This window comes from Staurois parvus, unplaced genomic scaffold (assembly GCF_062004578.1).
Source record: "Staurois parvus isolate SC_StPar_1 unplaced genomic scaffold, SC_StPar_1.0 ptg001139l, whole genome shotgun sequence".
In the NCBI taxonomy this organism is placed as follows: domain Eukaryota; kingdom Metazoa; phylum Chordata; class Amphibia; order Anura; family Ranidae; genus Staurois; species Staurois parvus.
The window spans coordinates 225,171-251,552 of NW_028318935.1; the positions used below are offsets into that span (position 1 = coordinate 225,171).

Below are 26,382 nucleotides of genomic sequence, written 5' to 3' on the forward strand. Positions count from 1 at the left end.
TGAAGGGGTCAGTTCACGCTTGCTTCAGGGGAAACATTACAACGAATTTTGTTATTTTTCATAGGAAAACGTGGCCGATCCCTAGATGCATTGAGGTACATAGCAGAGGTTCAAGATACTCCATAGAAGAACTTATTGTTCTTCCTAACTATACAGGTGGCACAGACACAAGCATACACCCAGGGCCACTGTTAGATATCACGGGGCCCCATACAGCATACCTGACAGGCCCCCGCCACCAGAGAAACTATCCAAATTATATATATGGAATGCAAGGCTCGTGAGCAGCAACCAGGATGGCTGCTTTCTAAAATCCCACCTCGGCTGCCAGACACATCGGCCGATCTTTGCCCTCCAGGGGGGGTCCCCCTGTTTCCTCCCTGGCCCCCTGTCTCTCTGGTGCCCTGATGGGCAAAAAAACGCCGGCCGCCCGTGCCTCCAGCTCCCGGCGGGCCGCTCCGGAGTTTGCGGCCTACCCGCCGGAGATCGCGGCTCCCGCCGGGGACCTCAGATAGAGCCCCAGATGCGATTTTGGGTCCCTCGCTGTCACCATCCATGGGTGGGTCGGACCCTGGCAGTGGGGAGGACCTGGCACCAGAGCCATCCCTGCAGTCTCCAATCCCATCCCTGCGGGATGCTGAGCTCCTACGCCGCTTTAAGTGCATGTTGCAGTCCGAGTTGTCCTCCGCTACCTCCAAGCTGGCCGATCGTCTTTCACGGGAAATTCGGGAGTTGGGCAACCGGGCAAACGACCTCAAAGATAAGATGGATGCGGCAGTCACGGTCATGGAAAATCACGAACAGGATCTGTGCGACCTCAAGAAAGAATTGGCGGACACGCTACTACGGCTTGAGGATTTCGAAAATCGTTCCCGCCGTGGCAATCTGCGGTTAAGGGGTATCCCGGAAACGGTCGCAGATCTTACTTCTACTGCTACTGCTCTGTTCCAGGAGCTGACACCCGCTATTCCCATAGACCGGCTTGAATTTGACCGCATACATCGTGCATTGGGCCCCAGACGACCGGAGGGGCCCCCAAGGGACATTATCATCAAGTTTACGTATTACCGCACTAAGGAAACTATCCTCTTGGCGGCTAGGAACAACCCTGACCTCAGCTTCCAGGGGCATCGCTTCCAGCTCTTTGCGGACCTCTCCCAGACCACTCCTCAGAAGCGCCGCCAGTTGAAGCCCTTCACTTCGGTCCTGGTGAAACACCGTATTAAATACTTCCCGTTTTGCCTCACCTTAACCTACCAGGGCCGCAGTCATTCTGTGGCTACGCCGGAGGAGGCCCATTCTCTCCTGGAGTCCTTGCGCCTTCTTTCGCCTGATTCTGCGGATCGGAGCCCGGCTCATTCATCAGGATCTCCGGCACGGCCGCTTCCTCTGGGCCGCATCTGGGAGCGGTCGTCCGATAGGAAGAGGGCTCTCCCCCAGACCCCTTCACGATCAAGTCCTTCTTGTTCTTCTCCGGGCTGAGGATGTGTCTTGGACTTCCCGTGTGTCATCTCAGCGATGGACTTCTCTGGCGGGACCATGAGTTTGGCCCTTGGGGCTCCCCTGGTTTGTCAGCATTCCGGGTTGGGACTGATCTGGTTTACCCCCTTGGGTTCCTTCCCTGGTTGGGTGGGAGGGGGTCCCCTCGCGGACTCAAGAATTATGACTTTCCGCTGCCGCAACCTATCTTGGGCCTGGGTGAGGGTATTTTGGTTTCCGTTGGTAGCATTGGGTGAGGGTTCCCTCGGGCTTCGGGGTGGGAGGTTGATCTGGCGGGCCCGGCTGGGTGGGAGGGGGTTGGCCCCAAGGTTCTTTGGGTTTTTATGGGAGGTCATCACGGAGGCCTCGCTCCTGGGACCTTTAGTTTTATTGCTTCGGACCCCGTTTGATTATGTTTGTTGCCTTATTGCCCTTTTGCCCCCTGGGGGCTTTAGTTCCTGATGTTTTCATTTGCAGCCATGTGTCCGGTGGTAGAGCCACCCCTAACTGGTATCCTTCCTTTTGTAGGATGCGCGTCACCATTGGCGTGACACAATTGCACTATTGTATATACTTTTTGTGTCTTTTTCCTTTTTTCTTTCTTTGTCTTTTTTCTCCTTTGGTTTTTTTTTTGTTCTTGTTTTCTGCAGGGTTCCAGGACGCCACGGTCCGCTCGCCATTGGAAGCGGAAATTGCTAGCTGCTTTATGGGTTTTTCTGCCGAGCGTGTTGCGTTGATATCGCCATGGCCTCGCCCCTTTTGAAAATACACTCGCAGAATGTTCAAGGCTTCAATTCGCCTCAGAAGCGGGCTAAAGTCTTTCATCACCTTAAATCGCAACAAATTGACGTGGTATGTTTACAAGAGACCAGGTTTTCGCAGTCCTCCGCTCCGCGTTATCTTTCACCTCACTATCCCACCTTTTACACGGCCTCGGCTCCTGAGAAGCGTCAGGGTGTACTGATAGCTTTTAAACGCAATCTTCCCTTTGTGCTCGGAATATAGCGGACCCCACGGGCAGGTATTTGCTTTTGCAGGGCACTCTCTGGGACCAGGAGGTTACTTTTGTCTCTTACTACGCACCCAATCATTTTCAGGATAAATTCTTTTCGCATCTTTGCACCATTGTTTCCCGACACTCCAAGGGTCTCATTCTTGTTTTGGGGATTCAAATGTTACTTTGGATTCCACATTGGATAGGCGCTGTGCACGGGGGGCGGCTGCTTCCCATGACTTGGTGCTGGAGGAACGTATGCGCTCTCTTTTGCGGACAGCGGGGCTAGCGGACGTCTGGAGGGAGCTTCACCCGACTGAACGCGACTTTACATTTTATTCCAGTCCTCATGATAGTTTTTGTAGAATTGATCATATATTTATGCCGGTTCAGCAGCTTCCCTTGGTCAGGCGAATAACTATTCCCTCCTCACCTTGGTCGGATCACGATCCCGTGGTACTTCTCCTTGCCCTCTCTGGGTCAGAACGGCGCCCTTTTCATTGGCGCATCAACAATTCTTTATTGACCACTCAGGCTACCTGCCAACAAATAGAATTTTTCTTACGTACATACTTCACGGAAAACTCGGGATCGGTCTCCTCGGCAGTGCCCCTATGGGAAGCGCATAAGGCCACGGTGCGGGGTCATGTTATACAGCTGGCGGCGGTCCGGGAGTGGGAGCGCCGACTTTTGGAGCTTCATTCTCTCCTGGCTTCTGCGGATGCATGCTGGAAGTCGTCTCCATCCGCAGCCCATAAACGCGCTCGGGACGCTCTGGCGACCGAATTAGACTTACTTGCCTCTTCGGAGGCGGAACGGGCTCTGCGTTGGACCACACACAAATTTTATTCCTGTGCTAATAAACTGGGCCCGATGCTGGCTAGGAAGCTCAATTCCGTGGGGAAACCCCATAAACCAATCCGACTTCCCACAGGTGGATGTTCTTCTAATCCCCGGCAGATTGTTTCCCGATTTTCGGACTTCCTTTCGCGCCTTTACACTACGCCTGATCCCTTCCCTGTGGCTCAGGCAGAGGCATTTTTTCAAGATCTTCGTCTTCCGGGATTATCTGAGGCAGCACAGGTGGCCCTCAATGCCTGTGTTACCGTACCGGAAGTGCTCCAAGCTATCAAATCTTTGAGGTCCACCGCGGTCCTGATGGCTACTCCGGTCTCTATTATAAGAAATTCTCGGTCCTGTTGGCGCCCTTCTTGGCTGACTATTTCAATGAGTTACGACAGGGCTCCTTGCCCTCCCCAGACGCTCTTAGAGCACATATAGCCATGATTCCTAAGACGAACGAGGATGTACAGGAACCGCAAGCCTTCCGGCCCATTTCTCTTCTTAATGAAGACCTGAAGATATTGGGCAAGATTCTTAGCTCTCGCATCAATAACTATTTGCGTAGCCTGGTCCACAGGGACCAAGTGGGGTTTATCCCTGGGAGGCAGGCGGGTGATAACGTTCGTAAGGTGGTCCATCTTATACATCTTCTGCAACAGCGGAAAATCCCGGGATTCTTACTGTCCTTAGACATATATAAAGCTTTTGACTCTCTATCCTGGGAATATCTGTGGTTTGTGCTGTCTCGTTGGGGTTTTGGGGATTCTATCCTTTCTTGGATTCAAGCCTTGTATTCGTCTCCTTCGGCCTCCGTTAAATATGCTGGGTATTTCTCGAACCCCTTTCCTATTGGGCGAGGGACAAGACAGGGCTGCCCTTTGTCCCCGGCGCTTTTTGTACTGGCGCTTGAGCCGCTGGCTTTAGCGCTCCGGACCGATTGCAATATATCGGGGGTTTCATACACGGGACAGGAGTTTAAGCTGAATCTTTTTGCGGACGATGCCCTCTTGACTCTTACTAAGCCTCTGACGAGGCTTCCTAATCTGCAACAGGTTCTTGAGCGCTTCTCTTTGATTTCGGGTCTCCGTATTAACTTGGATAAGACTGTCGCTCTTAATATTACTTTGGATTCCGATTTGGTTTCACGCCTTCAATCCTACTTCCCTTATAAATGGGCTTCCTCCTCTCTTGAATATTTGGGCATCCGCTTGACCCCCACCTATGACTCCCTCTTTGCTGCGAATTATTACCCATTGCTTAGTTCTTTATCTTCTCTTCTGCATTCCTGGCAATTTCCGCACCTGTCTTGGATAGGGCGGGTTCATTCGGTGAAAATGACCGTCCTGCTGAAATTGTTATATTATTTTCGTACTCTCCCGGTGCGGGTTCCCCCTCATTTCCTTCGGTTGCTTCAGGCGAAGCTTATGCATTTCATCTGGGCCAATAAGCACCCCAGAGTATCTAGAAATACGCTCTTTGCTCATAGACTCCAGGGTGGCCTTGGGGTGCCCAATGTATCTAAGTATTACCAGGCGAGCCAGATTGTCCCGCTGTCTATGTTGCACGCTTCCTCTGACGTCCCTCTCTGGGTCTTGCTGGAGCTACCTAACTGTGCCCCTATCCAACCGTCGGCGCTTCTATGGCTTCCCCCTGCCCTGCACCCTATATCGCTGAGCCCGATGTTGTTCCATGGCTTACGAGTCTGGGACTCGGTACGTTATTCCAGTGGCCTGATGTCACCCTTTCTGCCTTTGCTTCCAATTGTTAACAACCCTCTTTTCCCACCGGGTTTAGATCACCCGAGGGCGTTCTCTTGGTGGGTGGCTCATGGGTTTTCATAGGTACGACACTTTTTGGTTTCTCGGTCCTTCCCTACCTGGGATCTTCTTCGGGAGTCCCGGGATGTTCCCCCGGCGGAATTTTTTCGATACCTTCAATTGCGGCACTGGCTACTCTCGCTGCGGGGCACTTCTTCTTTTCCATACCAGAAATCGGCCTTTGAACAGCTTTGCCAGCAGCGCCCGGGCGCCCCGGGCCTTATCTCCCTTCTTTATGCAGCCTTGAACAGACGCCCGTCGCATACTTCTCTTTCATATGTTGTTCAGTGGGAGCGTGACCTGGGGGTGGATGTGGATCCGGAGGACTGGAATAGGGCCTGGTCACTCATAGCTAAATGCTCATTCAATACCACCACGCTGGAGGCAGCCTATAAGGTATTGTTTCGTTGGTATTGGGTTCCGGCTCGTTTGGCCCAGGCTAATCCCGCTTGTAGTGATCGATGTTTCCGGGGTTGTGGCCATCGTGGCGATGTCTTGCATATCTGGTGGTCATGCCCGAGACTGGTCCGTTTTTGGTCTCGTGTATTTGGCCTCCTTTTCACGTTGTTTCATCTATCCATACGCCGGGATGCTCGGTATGCCTTGCTTCATTGCCCCATACCGGGTCTCTTTGCTCATCAGCAGAAGCTGGCATCCTATTTGTTTCTGTCGGCCACCAGAACAATTGCTCAGGCCTGGAAGAGTCCGTTTGTCCCTTTTCAGGGGGTGCGGGATCGTATGACCAATATGATGCTTAATGAGCAGATGTCGAGCATATGCAACGACTCCCAATGTAAATTCTCGAAAATATGGGAACCGTGGTTGCAATATGCCTTTCCCACGCTTCCTTTGGCTAGTATGGGGATGTACTGGCGTTAGGCACTGGCGTTTGATGGTGGTGCTCTTGGACCTCTGTCCCCTCTTCTCTTTTTTTTCTTTTCCTCTCCTCTTATTTCTCTTCTCTTTCTTTCTCTCCATTTCTGTTTTTTTGGGTGATTGTTGACAGTTGCCTTTAATTGCAGTTAGAATTTCATTACCATCATTGTAACCTATGTGCCATTGATAGCCCCTGCGTGGGCGTACCTTCTGCCTTGTTGAAGTTAGAGCACTGTATTTCTTTTATTATTATGTTTTTTATCTTATCGGTGCAATTGATAGCCCCTGTGGGGGCATGTTTTGTCGCCTCTGTCTTATACTGCTTAAAACTAATAAAAACTATTGAAATACAAATTATATATATGGTAAAAATACACAACATTTTCTTCATGGACACAATCACAAACAAATTCCTGTTCAATCCAAATGATAAAACTGTACTGAGTTAATAAATCAAACGTTGTGTAATTGAGGGTTCATTCACATGAGTGCTGTGGCCTGTAGAGTGTGAATCAGTGTTTAGTTTTTGTGGCTGTCGCCATTAGCATGCAACCTATGTTACACTATGTGAATACTGCAGATCCTAATTTGACAAGCATATGGTTACAATTGTACAGCCCTGAACACAGACAGTGAGCATTCAGGGCCACTTCCCCACGCCTTCACACTTGTCAGATTAAAACCTGTGTTCATACAGCTGCTGTGTCCCCACAGTGTAACAGGTGGCTCTAGCCACATAAACAACCCACTCATTCATGCTGTACAGGCCAGAGGACCTGTGTGAATGTGGCATTTTGTGTTTGTTATATTTATTTTTTCCCAAAGCCCATTGAATTCAATGGGCTGCTTAACATGTGGAAACATGCCACAATACTGCAGGCATGTTATTTTCCAAGTGTGTTGCACCTAGCCGCACAGTAGTGTGGTGCCATGCGTTTTTGTGGCTGTGAATGGGGCTGTTTTTAATAGACGTGTGTAGGTGCAGTAACGTTTGATCATGGTACCTGCACACATCTACAGAGGGCATTGCATTTCTTTGCTGTGCTGGAAAATGTGTGCTCTTGCATGCGTTTCTGCACCACCAATGGTGTGAACAAGTCCTAAGGGCCAGTTCACACTATAGAAACAGTCTAGATGTGTTCCTGATGGGTTTTTTCATGCCCTTTTGGCATGCATGTTTAGTGTGTTCCAGTACATTTTGGATGCGTTTTGGACACGTTGACATTGCATTTTTGTATCCCTTCCACTTATTTTTTTCTATTTTCTTTGTATTCAATGTAGTTAGGGACATGTGCGCTTTAGTACATTCAAGGATGTTTCAATGTGTTCCAGTACAGTTCTGTGCAGAAACAATGCAGCGTGGTCAACTTTGTTTACAGCACCTGCAATGCATTGAAAATGCAAGCGCTGATGTGAACTATGACATTGACAACCATATAACCTTCTTTCTGTGCGTTTGTGATGCCGAAAAAGCAACTGAAACACATGTAGTGTGAACTGGCCCTAAAGGTTATTAGAGGTCAGGGAACGGGACTGACCAGGAATTGTGAATTCAATCAGACTAGTGGTGAGATACAATCAGCAATTGTATTATAATGTGAGATCTGAGCTGTAGCTGATAGAAAATGAGACACATTCACTTGATCAGTAAATAGATAGTTAAAGAGTGGGGCGGTGATCCATAGATTTGCATATGGGACAGGTGATGATGGGGTGGGGGAGGGGGTCAAGTTGTATAAGGAGACAGATTTAAAAGAGAAAAAAGTTACAATGAAATATACACGGCATGAAACTTGCACATTTCCTAATTGGCAGAAGAACAGTACGCAAGTAACATTCATCCACTTTCTAGTCATTAGGCAAAATCATAATTGATTGATCAATATTCCTGCCACAACCCAGAAAATTGATCTCCATTTTTTTGGGATGTTGCCAAGACTGGGATTAGAACCCATGACCCAAGTGCTGTAAGTTCTGAGCTCTAACCACTAAACCACTGTGGGAGACACAGTTTGAGCTATAATGTAGAATAGTTACATTGTTTAAAAATGATAAAGCGAGCGCTGGTCAAATGATATAGACTAGTAAAATGGTATTACACAAGATAAATATAACCACGAACAGTAGTGCATGAACTCGTGAAAGGTCATCTACCCCTGTGACAGTGTACTACACTATTAAGCACCTTTCTGGCTCCTGTGGCTGAGCTAATTCCTCCCCAGGACCATTTGGGCACCCACCCGGATGGATGGATGGAGCTGGATGACTAACCCATAGCTGCCAGCATACTGCTGCACCCCCAGATGTGCGATGTGTATAACCCATGCACATTAATACTTTTGTTCTGGTGAGTGTAGACCAGTCCCAAGGGTGGTTTACCTTTCACGAGTTCATGCACTACTGTCCGTCATGGAGAGACCACACGTGCCATTCATAGGCACTCTCTGAGTTGGTACTCTCATACGAAGGACATTCCATTATTCAGGAATGATTATATGAACTTATTTTAGCATGATTTACCAGTTTACATCATTATTGCAATTCTTTGCACTTTTTGGTTTTTACATGCGTTCATTATTGATCACATGCATTTATAGCGCTGTACTTGTCTTTAACGTAGAATAGTTATGTGATTAAAGAGAATGAAGATATATAATTATATTGGGAAATTAGAAGTATATAAATTATTTGAGATATAAGTGTGAAAATGTTTAACATTTGAAAATAGAATGTATGACATTCATTAGTAAATGCATTACTTTCCTGATCATTTTGGAGAAACAGCAAAAAAAAAAAAAAAAATCGAAAATTCTAATACAGCTGTACTATTTATTACATTCTAAAGATTCTCTTTTGCTATCAGAAAAAACGCCAATGTTAATAAAGCCTGTGCTTGTGCGCCATCTAGCGAATATATCCGGTATTGCACCTAAAAATGTGCGAGACTGGATACCACATTCACTAATGGCAAAGTAGACGCTCGTTAATGGGCTTGCTAGACGCTGCTCAGACGACTGGTTGATTGACCTGAGTCTGCCTGAATGGTCAGACTCTGCTGATAGACTCACATCTTAGTGAATCAGGGCCCTTGTGTCTGGTTCTACCTGCCGGTCCAGGACTGAAAATTTTACCTATTCCTGCTTTATTTGCCAAGTCTACTAATAGGGACCCTGATGTCTCTTCAGCAGAAAACATTCCCTCATCCTGTGTGGAATCAGGGATTGGCTGCTGTGTCCCTGGGGATCCCTTGGGTGAGTCTTCCACTGCGCCCTGGACTGGGACGGGGGATGGGGCTTGTGGGTTGGATTTGCTGCTGTGCTGCAATGGCTGCAAGGAAAAATCCACGTCCTCTTTGGAGAAGGAGGGATATATTCAAAATACCGGAGGTACCTTTTCCGGACCCGGAACATAGGGGGGTGGATGTATACTAGGTACCACTATAGTTGTAATTTCTACTGCCTGTTTATCTTTTGGATTCTCTGTTATTCTTTTTATTTTCCTGTCTGCCCTATCATATTAATAAGGTGCATATTTAAGCCAATTTTCTCTTCCTCCCCTCATATACTCCCCATTGTGGATCTCCTGGGTAGTATGGGAAAGCCTCAGTATCTCCTAAACATAATCCCTTTGATCATATCCATATGAAAAGTGTCATTATCTCCTGTTCTCGCGAACGGACTTTAACTTTCAGTTCACCCTGCTAGATTGTCTATCCACGGATTTATTAGGTAATAATCAGTCTCACAAATCCATGCTATGAAGTCTTTACATGACCCCTAGTTCGGGACAAGGTGTATTTTTACTCTTATTTTGTCCTATTTTATCTTTTCAGAAAAAATATATAAATTTAAAAAAAAAAAGTGAAAGTAATTCACAGTGCTTGACTGCCAACTGAGTTTCCCTCAGATGCATCTTCCTAAAACATAAATCTAGTTACTTGTGTACCTTCTCGGGTCGAGTGATCTGTGACCAATTATCACTCTCAACAGAATAGAAAAAGGAGGGGGGAGGCAGAGAGAAACAGAGAAAAAGAGAGAGAAAAAGGACAGGAGACAAGTAAAAATACGGGATGGATGTTCCCTTTAATTTGTATCCTGGAACGGAGATAATAATATCTCTTTTCTCTAACCTGTCTATTAACTTCTCCCACTGTGAGTCCTTCCTGAAATTCTACTGGACAATGTAAATTTACTCTTTCTACCTGTATGTTAGAACTACCTTGATAAAAAAAGAGTCCTTTTCCTTACTTTACGCGACATTTCTGATGAGCAACAGAATTTTGGCAGCCCAAACCTACCAGTGTCAATATTTTCTTATTTCTTGGACAACCCGTGTCCCTGGACATCCAATGTCCTCAAAAGTACTTACCAAAAGTACCTGTACTTACCAAAAGTACATACATATTTTCTGGACAACCCGTGTCCTTCAGTACTTCCCAAAAGTACTTATTTTTCCCCATTGAGATCTGATATGTTTTCAAAGTGTTCCTTTAATTTTTTTTGAGTAGTGTCGGGTGTGGAAATATTTAAAAAAACTACTTGTCCAAGGGACTAAATTGGTGTCCCAATCTACTTGTCCTTCATGACAATTTACTTGTCCAGATAAAAAATGTTTTTTACCAAAACCGTATTTAAATTGAGGTGATATTAGGAATGTTGACTATGGTGACTTAAACATTTAATATTTTTAACATTGCGCTGTTTATCTCCTCCTCCCCTCCCTGCCTGTCTCCAGCACCGCAACTCAAAGCAGGGAGCAGAGAGACCGTGCAGTGTAATGAGCACTGATTGGGTGCTCATCAGGAACTGGTGGGTCAGGGCTTATCCTTTATCCCTTTTACTGCCAGAGCTGTTTTTCCTTTTTTTGCACAAGATTTGAAAAAAAAAATAATTTTAGACCTGAAGATTACACAAAAACCCCAACACATATTTTCTGAAATTAGAGAATAAAATAGTGGTAATTCCAATTTTTTATGACCCATAAATAGCACAAAATTTCAGTAAAAAATACAAGTTAGTTCATTTTAGGGCACAACAAAAAGCAATAAATTACCCTATTTTTTGTAATATATAAAAGATGAGGTTGCATCGAGTAAATAGATATCCAACTTGTCAAACTTTAAATTTACGTGCACTCCTGAAATGGTAATGAACATCAGTAGCCTATATTTTCTATGCTTATAAATCCTCTTCTAGGTCATCAGTTTAGCATTAAGGAGGAGGTCTGGTGCTAGAATTATTCTGGCATGTGCGGCAATGTATAATATGTATCGCAATCAACGTTTTCATGCGTAGGTATCCCAGTGTATGCTTTTATGTTTGTACGTGGGTATATGTCGGGTGGGGCTTAATTTTTTTTCGAGGGGGGGATGTTATGTGCGTGGGTTTAACTATGTGATGATTTTTTGGTGACAGGTTCTCTTTATTGAGATGTCCAGGATCTAAAAGACCCCCTGAATGTAATGCAGTGCACATCGCACCACATTACATTCTTTCCCGGCCTCAACTGGCGGGAATCTGTGAATGGGGGCAAGAAGAGCAGACATGTCCACTCTCCTCCCTCCCCTCTAGCCGGTGAGATGGTCCTGGGCCCGCAGATGGGCAAGCAGAGCCTGGGAGACAGTGGGCGGGGGGAGCTTCACATGGGGGGCGGAGAGACTGGCACTGTGTGGGAGCATTCAGGTGGAAGCGGGTGCTTGCAGGGCTAAAGGTAGAAAAAAATTACCTGCCCACCACCCGGAATTACATGTCTCGGGCATCAGGCGATAGGAATTGCACATCCCTGCATGTACGTACAGTACATGTTTGTTCTTTTGTTCACATTTTGTTTTTCTTTAGTCTATCCAGGCACTCATCTGTATTGCAGACATCTGTTTCTACTCTGCTATGAGGTCATCTATGGATATCCACACTCAACCCATGAAGATCATTGCTATCCGACCTGCCCGAAAACCTCTCATAAGCCTATAAGTACACCAACAGCCATCTTATACAACATCTACTATGGATCTTAAATTTTGACTTTAACCACAAGCCTACTTAGGATGGAAAAAATGAAAGGAAGGGAAGAAAGGATAGGAAAGGGAGGAATTAGAAGAAAGGAAAGAAGGAAGGAGAGAAGGGAAGAAGATGGAAGTGGAGGGGAGTGAAGAAAGGAAAGAGGGAAGTAGGGAAGGGGAGGAGGGGAGGGAATGGAGGGTAGCAAGGAAGGGAGGGAAAGAAGGAAGAAAAAAGGGGAAGAGAAGGGAAGTGGAGGGAGGAAGAAAGGAATGGGGAAGGAATGAGAATAGAAATGTATGGAAGGGAAGGAAGAAAGGAATGGAAAGAAGAAATTAAAGGAAAGAAAAGAATGGAAAGGAGGGAAGGGATGAAGGCAAAAACGAAGCAAGGGTATGGAGAGCAGGAAGGAAGATGAGGAAGGGGTAGGAAGTAAAGGAAGGAAGGGAATGCAGAAAGGTTAGAAAAAGAAATTGAAGCAAAGGGAAGAGAGGAGAAGGGGAAGAAGAAGGGAGGGAGGGAAGGAAGGGTGGGAGGGAGGGAGGGAAGGAAGGGTGGGAGGGAGGGAGGAAAGAAAGGAAGAATAAAAGGAAGGGAGGGGAAAGGGAAGGGGATGGAGGGATAGAATGAAGGAAGGCAGAGAAAGAAGGAAGGAATGGAAAAGAATGAAAGGGAATGGCAGGGACGGAGGAAAGGGAGGGGAAGGAAGTAGGGAATGAAGGAGAGGAGGGAATGGAGGGAGGATTGAGGGGAGTGAAGAAGGATGGTAGGGAAGGAAAGAAATTAAAGGAGGGGAGGAAATCAGGAAGGGAGGGGAGGAAGGGAAGGAAAGCGGAAGAAAGGGATGGAAGGAGGGTAAGATGGAAGCAAGGGAGGGAGGGAAGCGGCAAGGAAAGCAAAGAAGGAAGGAAGGAGGGTAGGGAAGGAAAGGAGAGGGAAGGTCAGGATGGAAAGAATGATAGTAAAAGAAGGGAATGAAGGAAGGGGATGGAAGGAAGACAGAAAAGATAGGATAGGAAAGGGAGGAATGAAGAAAAGGAGAGAAGGTAAAAAGGAAGGAAGGGAGTGGAGTGAAGGAAGGATGGAAAGAAGGAAAAGAAAGGCATGGAAGGTATGAAGGAGAGAAGGGAGGGAGGATCTTTACTTCTTAGTAAGGCAGGGAAGAAGAAGAAGGAGGAAGAGGAAGAAAGAGAGGAAGGAGGGGAAGGGGAGAGAGGGATAGGAGGAATTATCATTGGAGATTGGATTTATTATGATTGGAATCAGTGACCAGTGATTGCTGGTGTGGACTTCTGGAGGGTTGACCGCAATGTTTAACGCAAGTTCTGATAAAACATTAAGGTGATCAAAACTGGGACGAGAACAAAATCGCAAACACACAGCGATTACAAAACCACAAAAACATTATTCGTAAAACGAGAAAACATTTTTTCCTCCCCTAAACTCCTTTCCTATCCTATCCTACTACCTTCGAAGGATAAACATTAAAGAAGGGAGGAAGGAAAGAAAAGAAAAAAGAAAGACAGGAGAGGGGAGGAAGGATTAATAGAGAGAAGCAAAGAGAGAGGGAGAACGAGGTAAGCAAGGAGGGAGGAAGAAATATAGTAGGGAGAAAGAAAGGAAGCAAGATATAGGAAGGACATATAGAATAGAAGAGGGGAGGGATTTCCATATAGGAGTACAGAACGTGGGAAAGGAAAGGAAAAAGGGAGGGAGGAAAGAAAGTAAAGAAAGAGTGAAGGACGGAAGAAAAAAAGAGGAAAGCAAAAAAGGGGGAGGCAGGAAGGAAAGAAGGCAGAAGAAAATTTATTTCTTCCATCTTTGTATCTTAACCTAAAGCTTTCAGTAATATTAATTTTAAAACATATTAATTTTAACCCATGCTCCCAGAAACATAAGGCAATCACTGCTCGGTCGGACTAGTCTGACGACTACGAGCGGCAGTAGGCTGAGTGTAGCTAAGGTGTATTTGGTGTTTGGTGGCCACAAAGAAAGATGACCGTTTGTTCCTTAGGCTTCATAATGCAGTGCAATAGAGGTAGAAGCACTGCAGGTATAAACCCTGAACTCACATACAAAAATGCCAGCTTTAACTGACCACTAAGCTTTGTATCAACATCCAGACGGATTAGCACAGGTTCCGTAAGACCTGCACGGGCAAACTGTAGCAGCATCTTGGGAAGAGTGACAGAAAAAACAAGGTTTGGCGATTTTCTGGAAGACGGGCAAGGATCTCCTTCAGCAGCTCAGCAAAAGTCTTTCTGCTCCATCAAAAACGACATACTCCACACTGCGTAACTTCAGATTCATGGCCCTGCATCAGACTTCCAGGTGTAGCAATGATCTTGTCCCAGCCAAAATAAGAGCAGTCTGCAAATCAGTAAAATTTCCAACCTAAAGCTTTCAGTAATATTATTCAAGTATTTTAACCTATGCAACGGGGTTCTGTCTTCTGTTGTGCTGCTTCTGTTGTGATCTTCTCTGCTTGTGGGGGTTGACAAACGTCTTTGCACCGCAAATAGAAATTCCTTCCTTCCTCCCTCCTTCCTTCCTTCAATTCTTCATTTCCTCCCTTCGTTCCTTTCTTTCCATGCCCTTTCATTCCCTATCCTACACTTCCCCTCCCTTCCTTTCTTCCCTCCTTCCTTCCTTCCCCTCTCCCTTCCTCTCTTTCCTTACTCCTGCCCTCCCTTTCCTTCCTCTCTTCCTTTCTCCCATCCTAGGATTCCACCTCTCCCCTTCCTTCCTTCTTCCCTCCTTCCTTCCTTCCTTTCTTCCTTATTTCCTTTCCTCTATTCCTCCCTATCCTATCCTTCCTTCCCTTCCTTTAATTCTTTCCATCCCTCCCTTCCGCTCCTTCACTCTTCTCCTCTCCATTTTTTCCATTCCTTTCTTTTTCTTCACTCCTTTCTTTCTTTACCTTCTCTCCTTCCTTCCATTTCTTCCTTCTTTCCCTTTCTCCTTTCCTCCCTCCTTTATTCCCTCTCTTCCCCTTCTTCCTTCCATCCTTCTCTCTTTCTTTCCCTCCCTTCTATCCTTTTCCTTCTATCCTCCTATCCCTTCCTTCCCTTCTATCCTTTTTTTCCTTAATTTCCTTCCTTACTTTTTTCCCTTCTCTTTCCTTCAATTCCTTCCTTCCTTCTGTCCCATTATTTTCCTCCGTCCTTCATTTCCTATCCTTTCTTTTTTCCCTCCTTCCCCCTTTTTCCCCTCCATTTCTTTCTTCCATATTTCCGTGCCTCCCCTTCCTTGTTTACTTTCCTTCTTCTCCTCTCTTCCTGTCCTTCCTTCTCTCCCTACATTTCTATCCCCTTCCTTCCTTCCTTACTTCCTTCGTCTCCTTTCTTTCTTTCCTCCCTCCCCTTCTTCTTTCATCCCTTTTCTTCCTTCCACTCCATCTTTTCCTTCGTTATTTCCTTCCTCCACCTTCCTTCTTTCCTTCCTTACTCCCTTTTCCTAGAAGAACTAGAAGAAAGGAAAGAAGGAAAAAGGAAGGAAGAAAGGAAAGAAGGAAGGAAGTGGAGGGGAGTGAAGGAAGGAAGGGAAAGAAGGAGGGCAGGAATAGGGAATGAATGAAGGAGAGGAGGGAATGAAGGGAAAGGAGGAATGGAGGGGAGTGAAGGAAAGAAGGGAAGAAACGGAGGAAGTTATGAAGGAGGAAAGAAATAAGGAAGGAAAGGGAGGGAGGATAGGAACAAAGTAAAGGAAGAAAATGGAGGGGAGGAATGGAAAAAAGGAAGAAGGCAAGAAGAAAAAGGAAAGGAAAAGAAAGGAAAGTTAAAAGAAGAAAGGAGGGGAGAGGAAGGATGTAGGGAATAGAGGGGATGAAGGAAAAATGGAAGCAAATGGAGATGGGGAGGGGGCTGAAGGAAGGGAGGAAAGAGGATAGGGATGGAAAGGAAGGAAAAGAAAAAAAGGAGGGAAGGAAGGAGAGGGAAGGTCAGGAAGGAAAGAATTAAAGGAGGGAAGGAAGGAGGGGAGGGAAGAAAGGATATGAAAGGGAGGAATTAGAAGAAAGGAATGAAGGGAAGAAGGAAGGAAGTGGAGGGGAGTGAAGGAAGGAAAGGAAAGAAGGAAGGCAGGGAAGTAGGGAATGAAGAAGAGGAGACGAGGGATTGGAGGGAGGAAAGGAGGAAGAAAGGAGGGAAAGAAGGTGGGAGGGAATGAAGGAAGGAAGGAAAGAAAGAAAAAAGGAAGGAACCTTCCTTTCAAAGTAAAGAAGCAAGTAAGAGAAGGGAGGGAAAGAAGGAAGGAGGGAATAGAAAGGAAGAAGAGGAAGGAAGAAAGGAGTGGGGAAGTGCAACGGATCCACGGTCGCTGCCACCAACATGCGACAATAGCACGACCGCGACTAACGGTAATACGTCACGCCCACGGCGTCAGACCCCAGACCTTCTCACCAAACTCGTGACCAAAGGACCGGCCGATCTAAAACTGCGATGTGATGCAGGGCCCCACCCAGCTGCACCCTGCACAGTGATTGTCCAGCTAATGGGCTACAATCGGTGCCTGCAGCCTGAATGCGCTTGTTACTGGGTCAGTAACTACTGGGCCACTAAACCTTCACACTGCCACCACCGTCTTGAAATGTACAGAGAACACGGACTCTGTCAGAAATACACTAAAAGATTGACCTCTTCATATGGTCAATTGGGCAGGGAGTAAAGAAACACAGCGTCAGGAATTCGTGAATTGCAGGTAAGCGCTTAAAGATTTATTACTAAAAGAGTCAAACAGATGCAATAAAATATTTACAAAGAGATGTCACAAAAATATATATATATTAGACACAGCAAAGAGATAATTAGGAAGTAAATTACAGGGTTAAGTTACTTACCTGGGTTTGCAGATCCAAGTTGCAGAGCAGGATAATTCTTTATCTCCTCCTAAGATGTGAGCTGGGAGATCTGTGTACAACTCTAACTCTCAGACTTGCTATCCTGTCTCTTTTTAAAATCCCTCTGCCAGGGGGGGTGGCCTTGAGTCTGCCCAATACAATATATTGGGCAGAATGTCAGTGGACTCTCAGTTAAAACTAACAGTCGACCTGAGGAATGTTCAATTAACTTTCAAGTCCAGGAGAAAAGCAATCGTATCTCGATGGGGGAGAAAGTTACACTTCGGCAAACTGCTGCACCAAACTAGGGATGGGTAACCTGGGGCTGACCCACACCATCTGTCAGGAGATAACGTTTACCTCTCAGGACTGGAGGGAGGTAGGGATTGAGGGCTGAGGAATTTCCACTAAAAGCAAAGGAAAAGGGGAGCTCCGCTTCCAACTCTGATGAGCAAGTTTGCTACAGGAAGGGAAGGAAGATTGAAATATATGGAAGGCAAGGAAGGAAAAAAAGGAAAGGAAAATAAAGGAAAGAAAGAAGAAAGGAGGAGAGCAGTAGGTAAGGAAGGAAGATAAGGAAGGGAAGAAGGGAATGCAGAAACAATAGAAAAGGAGAAATTGAAGCAAAGAGAAGAGACGAGAGAAGGGGAATAAGGAATAAAAATAAGGGTGGGAGGGAGGAAAAATTGGAAAAAAAACCAAAGGAAAGGAAGAATTAAAGGAAGGGAGGGGAATAAGGGATGAAAGGAAATGAAAGGGGAGGTATAGAAATGAAAGAAAGAATGAAGGCAGGCAAAATATTGAAAGGGTAGGGAAGAGAAGGGAAGGGGAGGGACGGAGGAAAGGGAAGATAGGAAGGAAGGGAGTGAAGGAAGGAAGGGAAAGGAGGGTAGGGAAGAAGGCAAGAAAGTTAGGAAGGAAGGAAAGGCTTTTAGAGGATGGAAGGGAAGGAAGGGATGAAAGAAGTCTAGAAATGGAGATGGGGAGGGGGAAAGGAAGAAAAGATCAGGAAGGACGGAGTGAAAGGAAAAGAAGGATTGAAGGAAGGGGAGGGAAGTTCATTCCTTTCCCCCTCCTCATCACCATTTCTTTCTATTCTTCCTTCATCCCTTCCTTCCCTTCCATCCTTCTTCCCTCCCTCATTCCTCCCCTTCTTTCCTTTCCTTTCTCTCCCTCCCTCCCTCCCTATTCCTCCATTCCTCCTTTTTTCCCCTTCTCCCATTGCTTCCATTTCTCCCCTTCTTTCCTTTTTGCCTTCCTTTTTTTCATTCCTACCCTCAATTCTCTTCCTTTTTTTTCCCTCCTGCCCTCCACACCCCCTTACTTCCTTTGTGCCTTCATCCCTTCTCTTCTTTAAAGGATTATATTCTTCTTTTTTTCCTTTCATTTATCCTTTCCTTTCTTTTTCTTCCTTCCTTTTTTCTATCCTCCTTCCCTCCCTCCTCTTCTCTTCTCTTCCCTTCCCTTCTCTTCCCTTCCTTTCCCCTCTTCCCTTTCTTTTTTTCCTCCCTTCCCTTAATACTTCCTTCCCTTCCTTCCTTCTTTCTTTCTTTCCTTCCTCCTTTCCTCCCTCCATTTTCTCCATCCTTTTTTTCCTTTAAATCCCTGCCCTCCTTCCTCCCTTCTTTACTTCCTTAAGCCCCGTCCTCTTCTCTTTTCTTCTCTTCCCTTCTCTTCCCTTCCTTTCCCCTCTTCCCTTTCTTTTTTTCCTCCCTTCCCTTAATACTTCCTTCCCTTCCTTCCTTCTTTCTTTCCTTCCTCCTTTCCTCCCTCCATTTTCTCCCTCCTTTTTTTCCTTTAAATCCCTGCCCTCCTTCCTCCCTTCTTTACTTCCTTAAGCCCCCTCCCCATTTCTTTACATTCTTCCTTCATCCCCTCCATTCCCTCCCCTCCTTTCCCTTCCTTCATTTCATCCCTTTCCTCCGTCCCTACCCATCTCTTCTTTTCCCTTCCTTCCTTCTTTCCTTTCTGCTTTCCCTGCCTTCCTTCCTTCCTTCTATGGATGCATGGAATGCAGAAAGGAAAGAAAAAGAAAAATTGAAGCAAAGGGAGGAGAGGAGAAGGAGAAGAAAAAGGTAGGAAAGAAAGGGGAAAAAAAGAAGAAAGGAAAGGAAAGGAGAAATGAAAAGGAAAGAGGGAAGGGATGAAGGCAAAAAGAGCAGGAGGGAAGGAAGATAAAGAAGGAGTATGAAGTAAATAAAGGAAGGAAGGAAAGGAATGCAGAAAGGAAAGAAAAAAAAAGAGAAGAGGTGTAATGTAGCCCAGGACAATTGGACTATATTTCCACAGGTTTGGAAAGAAAGAAAGGAAGGGAGGGAAAGATTCCCTTTTTCCCCTCCCTCCCCTTTCTTTCCTTCCTTTCTTTCCTTCCTACCCAGAAAGGAAAGAGAGGAGAAAATGAAGCAAAGGGAAGGGAGAAGAAGTGGAAGAAGGAAGGAAGGGAAGGAGGGAGGGCAGGAGGAAGGAAAGGAAAGAATAAATGGAATGGATGGGAAGAAGGGATGGAAGGGATAGGATGCCTTTCTTTTTCTTCTTTCCCTTCCCTCCTTCCATCCCCTCCCTTCCTTTATTCCCTCTTTCTCTCCTTCCATTTTTCCTTCATTAATGATAATGATTTTCCCTTACTTCCCCGCCTCCCTTTCCCTTGTCTTCTTTCCTTTCTACTTTCCCTTACATTCATTCCCTCTATCCCCTTGCTACCTTCATTTCCTATCTTACTTTCTTTCCTTCTTGCCCTTCCTTCTACATTCTTGCTCTTCCTTCTTCTTCTTGCCCTTCAATCTACCCCTCCCTCTCATTCTCTTCCATTCTTTGGCACACAAATTAGAAAAGCAGACATATGTGAAAATGCATGAATTATAGAAATTTGAAGAATGATTTCGCAGGATACTTTCCTCCGAGAAGTAATTTACAAGAATATGCAAGTGACATCCAGGATCTGAGAATTGATTGTCAAAGGAATGAGAGAAATATCCCAATTCTTCAGATCAGGTTAGCGCCAATCAGAATTTTGGAGTATTCAGTAAAAACATGATTCCGAGGTAGGAAAAACTGGATAAATTATTTTTATAACACGTGCAAGAGAATTAGGGGATATGGAATCTGATGGTGATTGCACCATTGGGTTGAGGCTGGGCTGAGAAATAAATGGCACAAAAATTGGAACAACAAATATATGAATTTTAGTAATTTGAAGAATGATTCCAATAAATTTGGGGTTCTCTGAGAAATAATTTAGAGTAACATGCAAGGGAGTAGATGCAGGATCTGAGAATTGATTGTAAATAGAATGAGAGAAATATCCCAATTCCTCCAATTTGACTCCGGTCAGAGTTTTGGAGGATTCAGGAAAAAACATGATACTGAGGTTGGAGGAACTGAAAAAAGGATTTCAATGAGATGTGCTGTGTTAGGGGATATGAAATTTGACGATGCAGTAGTTAAGGCTGGACTGGGAAATAAATGGCACAGAAATGGAAAAGCAGTACTATGTGAAAATGCAGGAATTGGAGAAATTTGAAGAATGATTCTGCAGGATTTGGGGTCCTCTGAAAGGTAATTTAGAAAAAGATTCAGGAACTGAGTATTTATCGGATAAGGAATGAGAGAAATTTCCACTTCCTCAGATCACTTTAGCGCCGGTCAGAACATTGGAGAATTCAGGATAAAACTTGATTCTGAGGTAGGAAGAACTGGAAAAAATAATTCTATAACGTGCAGGAGAATTAGGGGATATAGAATATGATGGTGCAGTAGTTGAGGCTGGACTGAGAAAGAGAAGGAAGGAAGGAAGGAAGGAAAGAAGGAAGGAAAGGAAGGAAGGAAAGAAGGAAGGAAAGAATAATGGAAGGAAAGAAAGGACAGAAACAAGGAAGGAAGGAATGAAAGAAGTAAGAAAAGAAAGAAGGAAGGAAAGAAAGAAGGAATGAAGGAAGAAAAGAAGGAAGAAAGGAAGGAAAGAAGAAAAGAAAAAAAGAAGGAAGGAAAGCAGGAGGAAGGAAAGAAGGAAAGCAAGAAGGAAGGAAAGAAAGAAAAAGGGAAGGAAGGAGAGAAGGAAGGAAAGAAGGAAGGAAAGAAAGGAAGGAAAAAAGAAGGGAAGGAAAAAAGGAAGGAAAGAAGGAAAAAAGGAAGGAAGGAAAGAAAGAAAGAAAGGAAGGAAGAAAAAAGGAAGGATAAAAGGAAAGGAGAATGGAAGGAAAGAAGGAAGGAAGAAAGGAAAGAAAGAAGGAAGGAAGGAAAGAAAAAAGGAAGGAAGGAAGGAAGGAAAAAAGGAAGGAAGGAAAGAAAGGAAGGAAGGAAGAAAAGGAAGGAAGAAAAGAAAGAACAGAAACAAGGAAGGAAGGAAGAAAGGAAAAAAGGAAGGAAGGACGGAAGGAAAGAAGGAAGGAAAGAAGGAAAAAATGAAGAAAGGAAAAAAGGTAGGAAGGAAAATAGAAAAGGAAAGAAGGAAGGAAGGGAAAGAAGGAAAGCAGGAAGGAAGGAAGGGAAGGAAGGAAAGAAGGAAAAAAGGAAGGAAGGAAGAAAAGAAAAAAGGAAGGAAGGACGGAAGGAAAGAAGGAAGGAAAGAAGGAAAAAATGAAGAAAGGAAAAAAGGTAGGAAGGAAAATAGAAAAGGAAGGAAGGGAAGGGAAGGAAGGAAGGAAGGAAGGAAGGAAGGAAGGAAAGAAGGAGAAAAGGAAGGAAGGAAAGAAAGGAAGGAAAATAGAAAAGGAAAGAAGGAAAGAAAGAAGGACTGAAGGAAGAAAAGAAGGAAAGAAGAAAAGAAAAAAAGAAGGAAGGAAAGAAGGAAAGCAAGAAGGAAGGAAAGAAAGGAAAAAGGAAGGAAGGAAAGAAGGAAGGAAGGAAAAAAGAAGGGAAGGAAAAAAAGAAGGAAGGAATGAAAAAAGGAAGGAAGGAAAGGAAGGAAGGAAAGAAGGAAAAAAGGAAGGAAGGAAAGAAAGAAAGGAAGGAAGAAAAAAGGAAGGAAGGATAAAAGGAAAGGAGAATGGAAGGAAGGAAGAAAGGAAAGAAAGAAGGAAGGAAGGAAAGAAAAAAGGAAGGAAGGAAGGAAGGAAAAAAGGAAGGAAGGAAAGAAAGGAAGGAAGGAAGAAAAGAAAAAAGGAAGGAAGAAAAGAAAGAACAGAAACAAGGAAGGAAGGAAGAAAGGAAAAAAGGAAGGAAGGACGGAAGGAAAGAAGGAAGGAAAGAAGGAAAAAATGAAGAAAGGAAACAAGGTAGGAAGAAATAGAAAGGAAAGAAGGAAGGAAGGGAAAGAAGGAAAGCAGGAAGGAAGGAAGGGAAGGAAGGAAAGAGGAAAAAGGAAGGAAGGAAGAAAAGAAAAAAGGAAGGAAGGAAGGAAGGAAAGAAGGAAGGAAAGAAGGAAAAAATGAAGAAAGGAAAAAAGGTAGGAAGGAAAATAGAAAAGGAAGGAAGGGAAGGGAAGGAAGGAAGGAAGGAAGGAAGGAAGGAAGGAAAGAAGGAGAAAAGGAAGGAAGGAAAGAAAGGAAGGAAAATAGAAAAGGAAAGAAGGAAAGAAAGAAGGACTGAAGGAAGAAAAGAAGGAAAGAAGAAAAGAAAAAAAGAAGGAAGGAAAGAAGGAAAGCAAGAAGGAAGGAAAGAAAGGAAAAAGGAAGGAAGGAAAGAAGGAAGGAAGGAAAAAAGAAGGGAAGGAAAAAAAGAAGGAAGGAATGAAAAAAGGAAGGAAGGAAAGGAAGGAAGGAAAGAAGGAAAAAAGGAAGGAAGGAAGAAAGAAAGGAAGGAAGAAAAAAGGAAGGAAGGATAAAAGGAAAGGAGAATGGAAGGAAGGAAGAAAGGAAAGAAAGAAGGAAGGAAGGAAAGAAAAAAGGAAGGAAGGAAGGAAGGAAAAAGGAAGGAAGGAAAGAAAGGAAGGAAGGAAGAAAAGAAAAAAGGAAGGCGTCCCTGCCGTCCGTGCCCTCCTTCCCCCCAGCCGCCCTGCCCCCCGTACTGCCTTCCCCACTCCCCGGCCCGCCTTCCTCCTTGCCCAGAAGGAAGGAAGAAGCCTATCCCTTCGCCTGTCCCGCCTGCCTTGCCCTCCGGTCCCCCCTGCATCCCGTCCCCCTTGACGTCCTTCCCCACTCCCTGCCTGCCTTTCCCGTGCCTTGCCTTCCTGTCCTTCCGGCCTTCCCTCCGTGCTCCCCCTGCCGTCTTCCCGGCCCTTGCCTTCCCCCACTCCCTCCCTGCCGTCCTGTCCCGCCCTGGCCCCCTTCCGTGCCGGTCCCTCCTTCCGCGGCCCCCCTCCTGTGCCTTCCCCCCCTCCGCCTGCCATCCCCCCTGCCTGCCTTCCCTTCCGTCCTGCCCGCCTCCCCCTTTCTGCCTGCCCCCCCCCTTCCGTCCTCCTCCCCTTCCTTGCCTTCACCACGTCCCTCTCCAAGGCCTGCCTGCCGACCTTCCCTCCCTCCTGCCCCGTCCGTCCCCCCCCCGTGCCGTGCAGTCCTTGCCTTCCCCCCGTGACCTTGCCCTGCCCTCCCTTCCTTCCTTCCTCCCCGCCCCCCTTCCTTCCTCCCCGCCCCTCCCCTCCCCCCGTTGTACTTGCCTTCCCCACTCCCCTGCCCTCCGTCCGTCCGGTTCCCTCCTTCCCTCCTTCCTTCCGGCCTGCCGGCCCTCCGTCCCCCCTGCCTTCCTTCCTCCCCTGCCCCCCCTTCCGTCCTCCCCTCCCGTCCCCTCCCCCCTGCCGTGCCTTCCTGCCCTTCCCCCCGTGCCGTCCTGCCTGTCCTTCCCTCCTTCCTTCCCTCCTGGCCTCCCCGCCGCCCTGCCCCCCGTTGACTTCCGTCCCCACTCCCCTGTCACTCCTTCCTGCCTTTCCGGCCGTCCTGCCTTCCTGTCCTGTCGCGCCGTCCCTCCTTCTCCCCGTCCTTCCGGTCCCGCCCGTTCCTGCCCCACACCCCTGTCCCTCCTTGCCTTCTCGCCGGCCGTCCTGCCTCCCCCCCTGCCTCCCTTCCTGCCGCCTGTCCGCCCTCCGCCCTCCCACCGTCCCGAAATAAGCTGGCCTCCCCGCCTGACGGCCCTGTCCTCCCACCCCCCCCCTCCGTCCTCCGCCCGTCCTCGCCCCCCCGCCTCCCGCCCTCCGTCCGCCCCCCCTTCCACCTGGCCGGCCGGCCTACACGTCCCGTCCGGCCCCACCCGCCACCCCACCTGCCGGCCTGCCTCCCGGCCCCCCGGCCTTCCGTTCTCCCCGCCGTCCTCCCGGCCGCCCACCCCCCCCTCCGTGCCTCCCGTCGCTCCCGCCCGCCCTCCCGTCCCCCCCCCCTCCGTGCCCTACCCGCCCCCGTGTCCTCCTTCCGGGCCTCCTTCCCCCCTACCCTCCCGCCTTCCCTCCCTCCTCCCCCACCGACCCTTCCGACCCACCTTCCCTCCCTTGCCTTCCTTCCCCCTGTCCTGTCCCTCCCCTCCTCCCTACCCCTTTCCGTCATGTCTGTTCTTCCCCCCATTCCCCCCCCCCCCCCTTCCCTGTCCGCCAACCTTCTTTTCCACCTTCAGCCCTTCCCTGTGGCACGCTTTCACTCCTGCCATCCTTCCCTCAGTCCGGTCAATTCCCCGCCATCCCGGAACTTTCCTCTCCCTGCCTTTGCCTTCCTTGCTTCCCTCCGCGCACCCCGCCTCCTCAACATGCCGAAGTTATGAGAAGGAGGGAAAGAAGAAAGAATGGGAGGATGAAGGTTGGAAGGGAAGGAAGGGATGTCTATTCTTGGACAAATTTAAGATGGGGAAGGGGAGGAAATTCGTCACGTCCATCCCGTCCCGGCCCGTGCCGCCCCTCAGAACTGTGCAGTCCGTGCCTGCAAGGCCCCGATGATAAAAGAAGAAGAAGAAAGGCATGGAAGGAACGAAGGAGAGGATGGGAGGGAAAGAAAGGGAAAACTTCTTAGTTTACTTCTTCAGGAAGGAGGGATGTAAGATTGAACCAGTGATTGCTGGTGTGGACTTCTGGAGGGTTGACCGAAAATATGTTTAATGCAAGTTCACAACGGTATGAAAACTAGGACGAGAAGGAAATCGCAAACACACATGAGAAACATTCTTTCCTCCCCTAAACTTCTTTTCTTTCGGACGGATTAGCACAGGCAAATTGTAGCATTGGGAAGAGTGGCTGAGGAAAAAACAAGGTTTGGCGATTTTCTGGACGACGGGCAAGGATCTTCTTCAGCAGTTCAGCAAAAGTCTTGCTGCTCCATCAAAAACGACATACTCCACACTGTGTAACTTCAGATTCATGGCCCTGCATCAGACTTCCAGGTGTAGCGATGATCTTGTCCCACCCAAAATAAGAGCAGTCTGCAAACCAATAAAATTTCCAACATAAAATTAGTAATATTAATTCAAGTATTTTGGTCACAGAACACCGGGAGGATAAGAGTGTAGCAGCTTGTGGGGGTTGACAGTCTAGCTGAAAAAAGACAAAAGTGTCAAGACCTTTTCTTCATGTTTCCTATCTTAAAATGAGGGAGGGAAAGAGTGAAAGAAATAAATTAAGGAGTGGAGGAAGAGGGAAAGGAAATCAGAAGGAAGGAAGGGAGGGAGGGAAAGGAGGGGAGGGAAGCGGCAAAAAAGAAAGGAAAAATGGAAGGAAAGAAGGAAGGAAAAAAAGAAGGAAAGAAGGAAGGAATTGGAAGGTAGTGAAGGAAGGAAGGGAAAGAAGGAGGGGAAGGAATGGAGGGAGTTACAGAAAGGAAGGGAGGGGAGTGAAGGAAGAAAGGAAGGGAAGGGATGAAGTTTTGAAGGAAGGAAAGAAATAAGGAATGAAGAACAGAATTAAAAAAGAATGGGAAGGGAGAAAAGGAACAAAAGGAAGAAAAGAAGTGAAAATAGGAAAGAAGGGAAAAAAAGATATGAAGGAAAAAAATTAAGGGAAGGATAGCGGAAGGAAGGAAAGAAAGGAATGAAGGAAGGAATGAGAGAGGGAAGAAGGGAGAGGACAGAAGGGAGATAAGAAGGGAGGATGGAAAGGAAAGAAGGGTACAGATGGAAAGGAAGGAAAGGAAAAAAAGGATGGTAGGGGAGGGAGGGAGAAAAGAAAAGTAGGAATTAAGGGAAGGAAGGAGAGAAGGGAAGAAGGAAGAAAGGAAGTGGAAGGGAGTGAAAGAAGGATAGAAGGAAGGCAGGGAAGGAAGGTGGAAGGGAATGAATGAAAGAAAAAAGGAAGGAAGAAAGAAGCAAGGAAAAGGAAGCAAGTATGGAGGGAAAGAAGGAAGGAAAGAGGAAGGATGGGAGGAAGAAGAGCAAGAAAGGAAGGAAGAAAGGACTGGGGAAGGAAGGAAAAAAGAAATGAAAGAAAGAAGAATGGAAAGGAAAGGAAGGAAGGGATGAAGGCAAAAGGTAGAAATGGAGAGCAGGAGGGAAGGAAGGAAGATAAGGAGGGGAAATAAAGGAGGAAGAGAAGGGTATGGAAGGAAAGAAGGGAATGCAGAAAAGATTGAAAAAGAAAAATTAAGCAAAAGGAAGAGAGAAGGGAAGGAGGAAATAAAGGAAATGAAAGGAAAGTTAAAATAAAAGGAAGGGAGGGAATAAGGAATGGAAGGAAACGGAAGGGGATACAAGGAAGGC

The 26,382-nt window shown here is 46.5% G+C and overlaps 1 protein-coding gene across 1 annotated transcript; it reads left to right on the forward strand.

The window, feature by feature from the left end:
- Positions 1-663: 663 nt before the first annotated feature.
- Positions 664-21,061, forward strand: LOC149439263 (uncharacterized; the record flags this gene model as incomplete). Its single annotated transcript, XM_089659241.1, has 3 exons — positions 664-809; positions 18,992-19,091; positions 20,702-21,061. Coding segments are annotated over exons 1-3 (606 nt in total), but the record flags the coding sequence as incomplete, so codon positions are not given.
- Positions 21,062-26,382: the final 5,321 nt, after the last annotated feature.